Source organism: Schistocerca serialis, chromosome 3, assembly GCF_023864345.2.
Source record: "Schistocerca serialis cubense isolate TAMUIC-IGC-003099 chromosome 3, iqSchSeri2.2, whole genome shotgun sequence".
NCBI classification, from domain to species: Eukaryota; Metazoa; Arthropoda; class Insecta; order Orthoptera; family Acrididae; genus Schistocerca; species Schistocerca serialis.
In genome coordinates this window covers 10971638-10984904 of record NC_064640.1, presented here as the reverse complement: position 1 = coordinate 10984904, position 13267 = coordinate 10971638, and the positions used below count along the sequence as shown (strand labels likewise).

Sequence of the window (13267 nt, the reverse complement as noted above, 5' to 3'; positions counted from 1 at the left end):
AACCTCGGTCTCAACATCATAACCATAGAACCACATCTCACCTGTTATGATTCTCTTAAGGAACATCTCATTCTCATTTGCGTGATCCAAAAGCTCTTCACAGATTGCGAAGTGAATGTCTTTCTGGTTTTGACTCGAGAAGCATGGGACAAACTTGGCGGCAACATGATGCATTCCAAGATGCTGTGTCAGGATTTCATGATATGCTCCAACTGAAATGTTACATTCTTCTGAAATCTCTCAGACAGTCAGTATTTGATTGGCATACACAATTTCGTTGACGTTCCTGACATGAGTGTCATCGGTAGACGTCGAAAGGCGTCGTAAATGGTGGTCATCATTAACTTCCGTCTGGTCATTTTTAAACCGTGTGAACCATTCGTAACACCAAGTGTGGCTTAATCACTTATCACCGTAGGCTTCCTGTATCAATTGGTGTGTCTCTGTAAAGGTTTTCATGAGTTTCATGCAAAATTTAATGCAGATGCCTTGCATCTCTGACTCTGACACCTCAAAATTCACAAACTGTGCAACACAATACTCCACTCAGTACAACAGTGAAAATAACTAACGGACATACAACAATGAAACTTCCAGCAGTTACACAGTAAACACACCATTGTTGCGAAATTATGAATCTTCCATAAGTTTTTGAAGAGACCTCACATTATGTTATCATCTAACATGCTAATGTAAAGATAGATTGTAAGTGATGTGTTGCACAAGGGTGAATTTTTGCACGATGAAGAAGGCACAGTACTTTGAGAACATAGAAAAACAACTGCCAGGAAAGAGAGTAAATTGACACACATGCTGACATCACATTAGAAAATATTATTGAAATGGACTGTGCTACACAGTGATCATGTTGGTCTAGCTGGTAGAACACCAGACTTCATCCCTGGAGGGCCCAGGTTCAATCCTGGGTAGGAGTGATGTTTTTCCTAGTCCCAGTCCCTCCAGGACAGCCCCAGGTCCACTAGGCCTGCTGTTGTCTTTCCAAGGGTAAAAAGTGCCAGTGAGCTTGCCACCCTCCCCCTTCTAGTGCTATGGTGAACGAAAGGCTATTTGCAGCCAGGCCAGAATCCCATTCACCATTTGAGCACCAAATACTTTCAAAAATGGTTCAAATGGCTCTGAGCACTATGGGACATAACATTTGAGGTCATCAGTCCCCTAGAACTTAGAACTACTTAAACCTAACTAACCTAAGGACATCACACACAACCATGCCCGAGGCAGGATTCGAACCTGCGATCGTAGCGGTCGCGCGGTTCCAGACTGAAGCGCCTTTAACCGCGTGGCCACACTGGCGGGCCCAAATACTTTACTTGACTCTTTATTGTGCTACACATGAAAGGTATACCTTGTGTAAAAACTTTATTATACGCATCAACAATACAGTTTTCATCATATTACCTGCTCACAGAATAAATTACTGAAATTAATTTATTATGCAATTTTATTGATTTTTCATTGATAATTGCATTTACAAAGAATTTTTTAATGTAGTTTGACCTGCCATTTGTGGAAGTGCATCGAGCTCGAGAGTTTTCCTTCAAACCACTGGCTGACAATATACCAGACTCGAGCCCTGTCTCTCCACGTTTAGTGCCAGGGATTAGTGTGTGGAACTGTGATGGAGAAGTGCAGTGGGAGGCTAACATGAGAGTCAGGTAAATATATTTCTCAAGCAAATACTGATACAGATTCTGTATTTTAGAGTCCCAATGAAAACTGTTAACAATAATAATTTTTTGACAATTATCTTATTGAATTTACATAACATGTGTGCTTCTAACTCTGAAGGAAAATACCACTAATCATAAAGCTTATTTCTGTATATCAGTGAAACTTGACAATGTCTCCTCCTCATACACACATCATTTTTTGGTAAGGATTTGCAGGCTGTGTACATAAAGAGTTATAAGCAGTGTAACATTTTCTCTTCTCAGGTACATGTAATCCTCTAGCATTCAACTTAGTTAAGTTAAAAATTTACCAACTAGAACTTCTACCATTGCTGGATACCTTGGTACTTTTGTTTCATAAGTGTGCAGGTGAAGCAAATTGTATGTGTATTATTAAGTGGAATCAGTGGTGTGTTGTTCATTCATATAAAAGAATAAAAAATATATATGAATGATAAGAAAAATTTACTTGGTATAATTTGGATTTCAGTACTATAAATGAATTACATTTTGGACAAGGAATTATGAGAACTGAGGAAAGTCAGAACTTGCAGTGTGGAGTGTAGATATGGTGCAGTCACCAACTATACCAAAGTAGAACATGTCATGTAGGATTTTTCTGTCCGAAGTATAGAAAGTTAAATTTATGTCATAATCAACACTGAAAGCAGATTGGAAATAATGGCAAAACTGATGGAAAGAAATTTGAAACCATAAACATCCTGTATATAAAAAATACTGTCATCCTTATTTATGTTTGTTTATCTGAGAAATTGGGCAAGAGAGTATTACTGTACAGTTTCAGACCACTTTTCTCCTACTGAGATGAAGGTATATATTTACACTTTACTTCAATTCCTGGAAAAGCTTAAGCCACTTCTGAAAGCAGAGAGAAATGAAGCTGCTTAATTGCTGTACACTTGTTGCCATGTATCAGGATCCACTGCCTCCTAATACTGACTTTCAAAGCTTTTTCTGAGGGAAAATTTTTGTATAATCTTGTGTATCTTGAGATAAGCTCCCTTTTCAATTCTTAATCATCTTTATAACTACATATGAATGTATTTTATTCTTGGAAAATATAATTATAGTGTACTCTACATGTTTATTTGGGGTGAAAAGAAAGTCTAATGCAGCAGAGCTTGTGTGATTCTAGCAAACCACCTAAAATCTGTTACTAACATAGGTCAGTTGCAAGATTTCAGCAAATTCCAACTGGTCATTTGTGTTGGGCCTAACACACACTTGTGCATTTAATGTACTCAACTGATCTATTGTGCCACATAACAAACAATAAAATGAAACAGACATAAAAAGAATATGTGCATTTCTTCGTAGTGTGAAATTTTATTTGTATACTTACTTCATTTAATCATTCATATCTATTGCAAATGATGCTAAGAATTAACAGTTGACATATCTTTTTTTTTAAATTGCAATGAAAGACTGTATGATAAATACAGCAAATATATATTATTCTTTTGTGCTGTGTATGCTCACATACAGTTCCAATATTTTTAAGGGTTCACTGCCAACTGCTCGATGTGTTCACACGAGGCATCCCCGAGAACGACGACGAAGAACAGCCTTCGTGCAAGATCTGTTCCTTTTAAAGCTGTTTTTAGGTACGTGTCACTGTCGAACCAGATTACATTTCTATTAACCACAGATTCTGAGCACGGTGTGTTTTTGATAGTTCTTGTCAAAGAACTGTATATCATTGTCTTCTTTTTAATTGGATGCATACATTGAAATGAAAGTGATATTATTCAAAAATGGGATAGAGGTACTGGCAGAACTAAAGCTGTGTGGATGGCCCAACAATAAACTTTAGGGTATAGGATATATTGCATTCATATCCTGTACAATAATCAGATGTACACTGAGGTGACAAAAGTCGTGGGATACCTCCTAATATTGTGTCAGACCTCCTTTTGCCCAGCATATTGCAGCAACTTGAAGTGGATGTGGGCTCAACAACTCTCCTGCAGAAGTATTGATCCATGCTGCCTCCAGAGCCATCCATAATTGTGAAAGTGTTGCCAGAGCAGGATTTTGTGCACGAACTGACCTCATAATTGTGTCCCATAAATGTTCGATGGCATTCGTGTTGGGCAATCTGGGTGGCTAAATAATTCTACAGGATCATTTAGAATGTCCTTAAAACCAATCACAACAATTGTGGCCTGGTGTCATGGTGCATTATCATCCATAAAAATTCCATTGTTGTTTGGGAACATGAAGTCCATGAATGGCTGCAAATGATCTCCAAGTAGCTGAGCGTAATGATTTCCAGTCAGTGATTCATATAATCACAGCCTACACCATCATGGAGCTGCCACCAACTTGCACAGTGCTTAGTTGACAATTTGGGTCCACGGTGTCACGGGGTCTGTGCCACAGTTGAATTCTACCATCAACTTTTGCCAACTGAAATCAGGACAACAGCATTTGTGTCAGTTGTCTGCTGCCGTAGCCCCTTAATACAAAATTGAGCCACACTGTCGTAATGGATACGTTCGTCGTACATCCCACATTGATTTCTGTGGTTATTTCACAGTGTCGCTTGTCTGTCAGCACTGACAACTCTGTGCAAATGCCGCTGCTGTTTAGGGTGAGAGGTAATGCCTGAAATTTGACACTGTGGATCTCAGAATATTAAATGCCCTAATGATTGTATTAATAATGTAGGTAAAAATTGTCAGCACTGACATCACAGATAGCTTATATTTGTCTTACATTTAAATTAATTTCTAGTTGTTATGTCTACCGTAGCTGTTGAAACTAGTGGAGATGACAATTAGAATGAAATATTGACCTATGAGAAAACCATCAGCAACCTGCAACACCACACAGTTGCCACCTTTCTAGTGCTTCACTGAGGTGGTGAGTGGAAACTGCCACGTGGGCAATCTGAAAATAGTTGGGGTCAATAGCCTCTAGTGCTTCATAACAGAGGGTGTAAAGCAGGCTCCCTCTCATCTGCCTCATCAATGCAGAAGTGCTTTTAGATCTAGGCCAGATGGTTTGCTGTTTTCATTTTACTTAAATGTTTGACAATCAGAAACAACAGGAATGATTTATCTGGGTCTCAGTGTAAACACGAGGACTACATTGACACATAAAATGGATCTCATATAGACATAAAATCGTGTTAATATCAATAAATAAATATAATAACAGGTTTTGTCTCATCCTTATCTGAAGTTGTAATTATTGACTTCTCTGTGACCCACCAAATGTTCATTGTAAATGTATGCATAGATATAGTTGAACAGACAATCTCAAGTTTTATTGGAATCTCTATTCACATACACTATGATAACAGGAATATAGAAAAGCACGTGTCAGTTGTGAAGAGCTTAAAACGTCATGGGAAAAGGAAAACTGCTGATCAGTTACAAAATAGTTTATGAACTCCACATCGTGTCACACAAAAATTTGTGCATTGTGAAGAATGTTGTTATTACTGGCTGTGATGCTCATAGATGAATAGTTTCCTTTCTTGTTTTTTTGGTAGAAGAAACTGGACCTTTTTGTTAAACCATTTTTGCTTGAAATTCATCTATAGATAGCCCCTAATTTTTATCGAAATGGTATCTCTCTGTTTCCTGTATGATATGGTAGGGATACATGGAAGTTGATAGTATGTTAGAATCACTATGTCTACTTGCCTGTTATGCTATTTGGTATAATAAAAAGGTGGGGGTCTCCTGAATTGTCATCAATTGTATATACACTGATGAGCCATAACATTATGACCAGGTTTTTAATAGCATGTGGTTCCACTTTTCAAATGCAGTATAGAAGTGATTATGCCTGGCACGGAATCTACAAGTCCTCGGCAAGATTCCAGAAGTACGTGGCACCAGACGTCTATGCACAGGCCAAACAATTGCCGCAAATTGCAGGACAGTGGTTTATGGGCACACAGCTGACACTCTATATGTGTTCCATTAGATAAATATCAGACATTTTTCATGCAGCCATTTGCCTGGATGACACACTTCTATCGATCCACGGTGAAAACTCAGTGATATATGCCCACTCTAATCGTAACTGATGATGTCATTGGGTGAACACAGGAACAATTCGTACAATGTGTAGCTCCATGTTCAAGAATGGCCTTTGAATGGTGCACTCTGAAACACTTGTGCCTGCTCCAGCATTGTATTTGGTCATCAAATCTGCCACAGATAGCTGCCTATCCTGGATTACCCAGTGTGGGATCATCCAACCTCTACGTTTTGTGATGAGATGTGGTCATCCAATACCATACCACCTACTCATTATTTCACCATCCTTCAACCACTTTCCATAGGTACTCACAACAGTAGTACACCAAAAAGTGACCAAATTTGTCATTTCAGAGATTCTTGTTTTCAGCTGCAGCACCACAACAATGTGCCCAAGTAGATTTCTGCATTTGTGGCCCGTATCTTTTCTATAATGATTGCCCATTCATCTCTGTTCCACTTACATTTTTTCCTTACTGTGTCACGTGCCCACAACACTACAAGGAGGCTTTCAGTCTTGGGGTGGACAGTAGTCATAATGTTCTGGCTCATCAGTGTATGTGTGGTTCAGACCTCAGTGGATATATATATATATATATATATATATATATATATAAAACTCTTTGCCTTTACAAATGTCTGCTTGTGTCTGTGTATGTGTGGATGGATATGTGTGTGTGTGCGAGTGTATACCTGTCCTTTTTTCCCCCTAAGGTAAGTCTTTCCGCTCCCGGGATTGGAATGACTCCTTACCCTCTCCCTTAAAACCCATATCCTTTTGTCTTTCCTTCTCCTTCCCTCTTTCCTGACGAGGCAACCATTGGTTGCGAAAGCTAGAATTTTGTGTGTATGTTTGTGTTTGTTTGTGTGTCTATCGACCTGCCAGCGCTTTTGTTTGGTAAGTTTCATCATCTTTCTTTTTAGATATATTTTTCCCACGTGGAATGTTTCCCTCTAATATATATATATATATATATATATATATATATAAAAATAGGGAAATATTCCACACGGGAAAAATATATTTAAAAACAAAGATGATGTGACTTACCATACGAAAGCGCTGGCAGGTCAATAGAAAAACAAACAAACACATACATACACACAAAATTCAAGCTTTCACAACAAACTGTTGCCTCATCAGGAAAGAGGGAAGGAGAGGGAAAGACGAAAGGATGTGGGTTTTAAGGGAGAGGGTAAGGAGTCATTCCAATCCCGGGAGCGGAAGGACTTACCTTAGGGGGAAAAAAGGACAGGTATACACTCGCTCACACACACATATCCATCCGCACATAAGAGAGAGAGAATGATCCCATTCAGTAGAAGAGTTAATTAGTTTCTTTCCTGAGAAAGCTATCTTTTGGGAAGAATATGGTAACATCAGGACTGTAATGTCATAGGTTCAGTTTTATTCATCTGATGTACCACCCAAGTTCATTGTTATATGTATAATTTAATTGTGGGAACAAAGCGCTTTTTATTTTAATGATAAACATCTCTTATTATTAAGAAAGCTGGTGTTTTGTTCTCTGCTAGTACCTACGACTGCAGAAACTACTGTCCATAGAAATAATATTTAAGCTACATAGAAATGTGTGAAGAAATAATGCATGTTATTGAATCTGTTGATAGTAAATCACAGGTCAGATCATTATACAGTCTAGATTCTCTTTACGAATTTCTCATTTCTGAACAAACAGTCTGAAACTCTCAACTATATTAATTAGTTAAAAATAAGACATACACAGATTACTTGCAGAATGTCTATGTAAACATCTTCTGTTTCACATTTCTGATTCTTCTTCCTTCGTAACTGATGTAAAATTAATTCTTTTGCAGATTTGACATCATATATCTGGAGCTGAATAGACTCCACTCTTCATCAGGTTGTGGCAATCTACTCCGTAGAAGAAGCAGATGTTGAATTGATGGATTTGGAAGAGAATTAGCCACATATGTTTATATAGTTGCTAGCTCATGTTGTGTGGAAACTGCACAGAAAATTCTGTAATGTTAGAGATGTGTGGATCATTGATCAGTTGAAAAGCGTAGAGGAGGACAGGGCATGAGCTATGTTGCATGTCATGCACACATTAGAAGTCAAAGTGTTTTGATATTCTGTGGGTGAATTTTGTGGCATCTGGTTCTGTGATGTGCCATTAGATCCTTTGACCATCTTCTAGACAGGTTATTCTTGATTAATTATTTATTCTCTCGAGACAGTTGACAAACTTCAGTTTAATGTTTTGGACATTTTAAACAGACAAGTCCCACTTCATAGTGTTTCAGCAATTTATTGTTGCAAACTGCAAGCATATTTCAAGCAACTTGTTCACAATTTAGATGTAGACTGATAATGACAGCACGTACAATTAGTGTCTGTGGAACTGTTTTACCAATCTTTAGACTTTGTTGATTTATAAGTACTGATAAGTAACTATGCCTCACGTGACAACAGCTGCAATTATGCCTCACGTGACTACAGCTGCCATGTTGTCATGATATTATTTTTATTGAAGACTAAAGGTGGTAAGGTAACAGAGAACTTTTTCTAAAAAAAAAGTCAGAAAATATGTAGATGCATTATTATGCTTGAAGTTACATACTACTTCAGTCACATAAAATCTTACTTGTTGAACTGAATTTTATCATACGATGAAGTATCTGTAGGAAGGATCACACACCTTATGAATGGTAAATAATACCAGCTTGACTGCTATGCCAATTAAGAGATTTTGTCACAGTATAGGAAACTGTCTGTGGTATTGATAGAAACATCAACTACTATAACATGAAAATAATATCACTGAAATTAATTCATTGAATGTGATAAAATATGTGCATTATGAATTCACCAGTGTGGACAGTCATTTTCCCATTCTTTATGTGTCTGGTGAAATGCAGAAAGAGATAAAAAAAATATTAAGCTAAAAAACCTTTCTTTTTTTCAAAAAAAAAGAAAAAGAATCTTTATTGTAGTTATCTGCTCTCTCTTTTTAAGTTCTTTCATAGATATTTCAGCCATGCATTTGTAACACCCTCATTTCATTAACAATAGTGTAAAACTGAGATATATGTAAAATGTGTAAAACAGGAAACTAAATGTAGTGCACAGCTGCGAAAGTAGTCTTCTGGGCCTCGAAGCAGTTACTGTCATCTTCTGCACTGTCTAATTCTTTCAAGAGCTCTAAAGTGATGACATGAAGCTTTCCTATAAATAGAATGTGGTTTAAAGACTCTTGAAATGATAACATAATGTGATTGAAAAATATTCTTTATTGTTATACAGTATGTGCAACTTAGTTTCACCTTAGTAAGATAATATTCGCAAAACATTGATAATATGATACAGCAATATGTGCTGTCTTCTTGTGCCTATATAAATACCTTACAGTTGTGCTGCTAAAATATTAAATATTGCAACTGATACCCAGGGTCACAACACACATTTTGTAAGCACTAATACTTAGCTGTTGGTGAGCATACTGGAAGGGCAAACAGTATAAAAAAGAACAAGCAGACTGAGGAAACAACATCAAAGAGATTGGGTAGGTTTTTAGTGATAGACTGAATGCTGTTGTACTAATGATCTGTCTTCAGTCAAGTAGCCAGATTAATGAATTCCTTTTGCATGAATGAGCATTTTGTCACAGAATGTCCGTAATAATCAACTGAAGTTCTAGACACATATTGTTAAATGCAGTATTTTGTCATCACTGTACCACAACACATTGTCATTTATAATTTTCTCTGCTCTAGGTAAGTAGAGTGCATGTTTATTATTATGTGTTTCAGTATTAAAGAGGACCTGCAGGTAGAGAGTTTCACATTACTTGTGAACACTTGCAGTTAACAAGTCATTTTTACTTAGTTTTGAAAGTGTGTATTGTTCATGTATTTGTTTGTAATTGTATTCATACATAATTTCAACATAAAAATTACTGTTTTTACTAACAGACAGTTAAAAAAACTTTGTTTCCTCTGCAGAGGAATGTGGTGACAGTTCAAGGTGCAATGTTTTGTGGTGCATGTATGCAAGTGACGAAAAGTATCTATAGATATGAAATACTATATACCGGTACCAATATATAAGTGAATTGATTCAAGAAATACCACATAATTTTAATGTTGAAATTATTGTGATATTTATTTTCCTTGTGTTGGCTAACTTTTAAAAAGTGAAGATTAGACAGCATATCACATGCTACTGCAACTTAACGACATATTGTGAAGTAAGGTTTAAGTAATAAATTACATGTGATACCACAAGGTTGTGTATGAAGTTCCTACAGGATACTTAGATATGGAATATTTCAGAAATATCTCAAGAAATTTTTTGAATTCATTTAGGTTCATTTTCTTGACATAAGTCTTGATATACTCATAATTTATGTTACTACAGTGCCATGACCTTGTATACATTGAAACAAAATTATTTTGCCATTTTGTAACTTTTATACTAAAAATCCAAAGTATCTCTCATTCATTTCATTGTTCATGAAAGACTTATGCTACAACGAAGTTATTGCCTGGTATTATATTATTACTTTTACTATATTAGAGAGACAAAGTGTATGAAATGAGTGAAAGGTGCTTTTTTGGTGAAATGTCAGCAGTTAAAATTAATATTAACTATGACATAGAATTTGACTTTTCCTTTGACGTCAAGAAACACAACTGGCCATTTAATTTGGCCACTGATGTTTCGGTATACTTTGCCTCACAGGAAAAGTGATGCTCTTAGTGAGAATATATCCAAACGCACAGATCTCCTAATGAAATTGTAATCCCTTTAAGTTGTTCAAACTCTGTGTGCGAATAAAAACATGTCATTTTTGCGTGAACAGTGTATGAGAGAAATGGAAAAAATCATTATGTTCTATGAAAAGTGAATGATTAAGCTATGTCTGGTTGTTTACTCTTTAAAAATTGCATTATATTTTTAAATATTATAATTTCATTTCTAATGTTACCTATATCCATTACTGTTCAGTTTTGCTGAATATGAACATATAATTTACTTTCTGTGAGTAGTTTTAATTAACTTGTATTCTGGAGTCTGCTTCATGTTAAATAACAGATGGTTAAAGTCAATGTGCAGATTCCATACATATGTCTAATCGTGTGTGCAATAGAGGATTCCACCAGAGACTTTGGCTTCACCAAATCCAAGAGCATCAAGGAAGCTAATGATTAGTTCCAGAGGTTTGAGTTTCAGTTAAATGCGTTTCAGCTTTAGGCCTTGGTATCTGGTTTAGGTAATATTATTTTGAGAACATTTAAGTCTGTACTGTTTGTATGTAATTAATTAGTAATTAATTTTCAATGAATTCATTTATATACAAAAGTCAGTATTATTAATACATTTAAGAAGGCATATACTGTGCTTCCACAGTAAAGAGGGACTCTGCGGGAAGTAAGCTGCCAGATAGTGATTTCAATTGAATGACTGTTTTCTCAAAAAACTACTGCATTATTCTAAAACATTAAAATGTAACTATTGATTAATCCTTTCTTCTAACCATGTTGTATAGAAATATACTATGCTTTAAAAATTTGGATGGCTGACAAAATCCTCTGCACAATATAGTTTTGTGAAATATCTTCACAATTTATTCAGTATTCATTATGTATTATTCATCTTATGTAATGAGGTATTAATGTACAAGATCTAAGTAGTGGTTTCAGACTAAATAGTACCAAAAGGAACTGAGAGAACTACTCTCTTAGACAAAGTAGGGAATTATTGTTAACAGGGTTATAATTAACATTTAACTTTCTCCTCTTCTTATTAGCTTAAAATGTGGAATGAATTTAATGTGCTTTTTCTGGATTAATAATGATAAAAACATTTTATTTAAGAAATCATATTTCAATTTTTGCAGTGTATTTGGGAATATTAATTTATTTGACAAATATTTTATTTAGTTTCTCTGAGGTTTGATAAGATACACATTAATGCAACATCATATTCATAAAAATATTGTAAAAATGTTGGAAACATCCCAGATGTGAATTTGTTCATTCATGTCAGCTTCCTCAGGTGATAGCTCATTCTACACAATGAAAGACAATAAAGCTATGCAGTCAGCTGTCAATTTGCACATGGATGGCAGAGCATGTGGGTAACTAATTTATAAATATTGGAAATGATTGTAATTTTGAAGGATTAAATATGTGGGTATGCATTATTTTTACTATCAAGTACCATGCTGATAGAGTAATTACATATAACAAGGTGAGGAAAAGGATGTTTGGCACACTGAAGAAAGACTAGAAAGAGAAACAAAGTGGCCAAAGTGTGATTTTTTTATTGTTATCTGCTGAATACGAGGTTGAAGATCAGTTATGTATAAGAGCATGTTTAATTTGGAAGGTTTATTCATGCAACAAAATATACAGAAGACAGCCATTCTGTGGAGATGAGAGATTTACATTTGCTGTATAGGCCATAATAAGATGTTAACAGTTGTAGAAGTGATGTGGCTATTGCTGTTTAAGTAAATGATGTCTAAAAAGTGAATTGTAAGTTATGTTCTTATAGGAGCTCACACAGAAATGATTTATATGAAATTATTATTGAACAGTGACATATAGTTTTTTAGTTGGCAATTAGTGGAATACAATGCAGATAACATGTTTGATATCATCCACATTAAAAAATTATTTACATTTTCTTTGTGGATGAGGCTGTGATGAGCAAGTGTATTTCTGCTATTGATTTTTATGTTATTGGATAACCTCTTCCATTCTGTTAGCACTCTTTTTGAATAAAATATTTTGTTGCAGCTGTATTATGCCCAGCATGTTGTCAAATTCTTGCCTTTTAACTACTACTTAATTTTTAGTAACAAATAAGTCGGGGATTAATTATAGTGTTCATGAAGTTACACTCCAGCTGGTGTTGTGTACCATCAATTGTGCAACTGGATCACATTTATATTGATCTTCAGTATACAGGCCTAAAAAATAAACTTAAATTGAACTGATTGTTATGAAATGAGGACACACAACCTTTTTTTTTTTTTTTTAAAGGGCAATGTCTTTGCAGTAAAACCCAAATTTTATGTCAGTAAATATAGGAGAGATATTACCTTAGAAGGAAAAAGACTACAGTAATGTGAAACTGTTAAGATATGGTGTTACAATAAATAAATGTATTTTTAATAAGCTACAGCAGTGATTTTCTAAGAGATAAAACGTATGCTTTGTTTCACTTCATATTAAGAATATGCTAAAAAAAAGATATGAACTGTTTTTTGTAAATTTTTATAGCAGGGTTTTTAATACTTCATCAGGAAATTTGAAATAAATTGTGATAGCTGTGTGAATGTGTCTATGTGAAAAATGGACCTGCATTTTGGACATTATTGTGGGCAATGATTATCAGGATGGTGATGTATATTACTGATTGCCAGCAGAGGTATACACTACTGCCTGTCCTCTTTTTTTTATTGCTTGACAGAGATATGGAACTCATGTGGCAAGTGGATGTTGGATGCAAGGGAATGTTGGGCAAAAGGTAGTTTACTGGACTTAACACACTTCTGGCACACCACC

General features: G+C 35.4%; 1 protein-coding gene across 1 annotated transcript in view; it reads left to right on the top strand.

Moving 5' to 3' along the window:
• Positions 1-8611, top strand: part of LOC126469668 (ceramide kinase) — a 276003-nt gene extending 267392 nt beyond the window's left edge. Inside the window, exons 8-10 of the mRNA XM_050096817.1 lie at positions 1513-1676; positions 3214-3316; positions 7547-8611. Coding sequence (XP_049952774.1) covers positions 1513-1676; positions 3214-3304 — 255 coding nt within the window. The 3' untranslated portion in view covers positions 3305-3316; positions 7547-8611. The remainder of the gene's footprint in view (positions 1-1512; positions 1677-3213; positions 3317-7546) is intronic.
• Positions 8612-13267: the final 4656 nt, after the last annotated feature.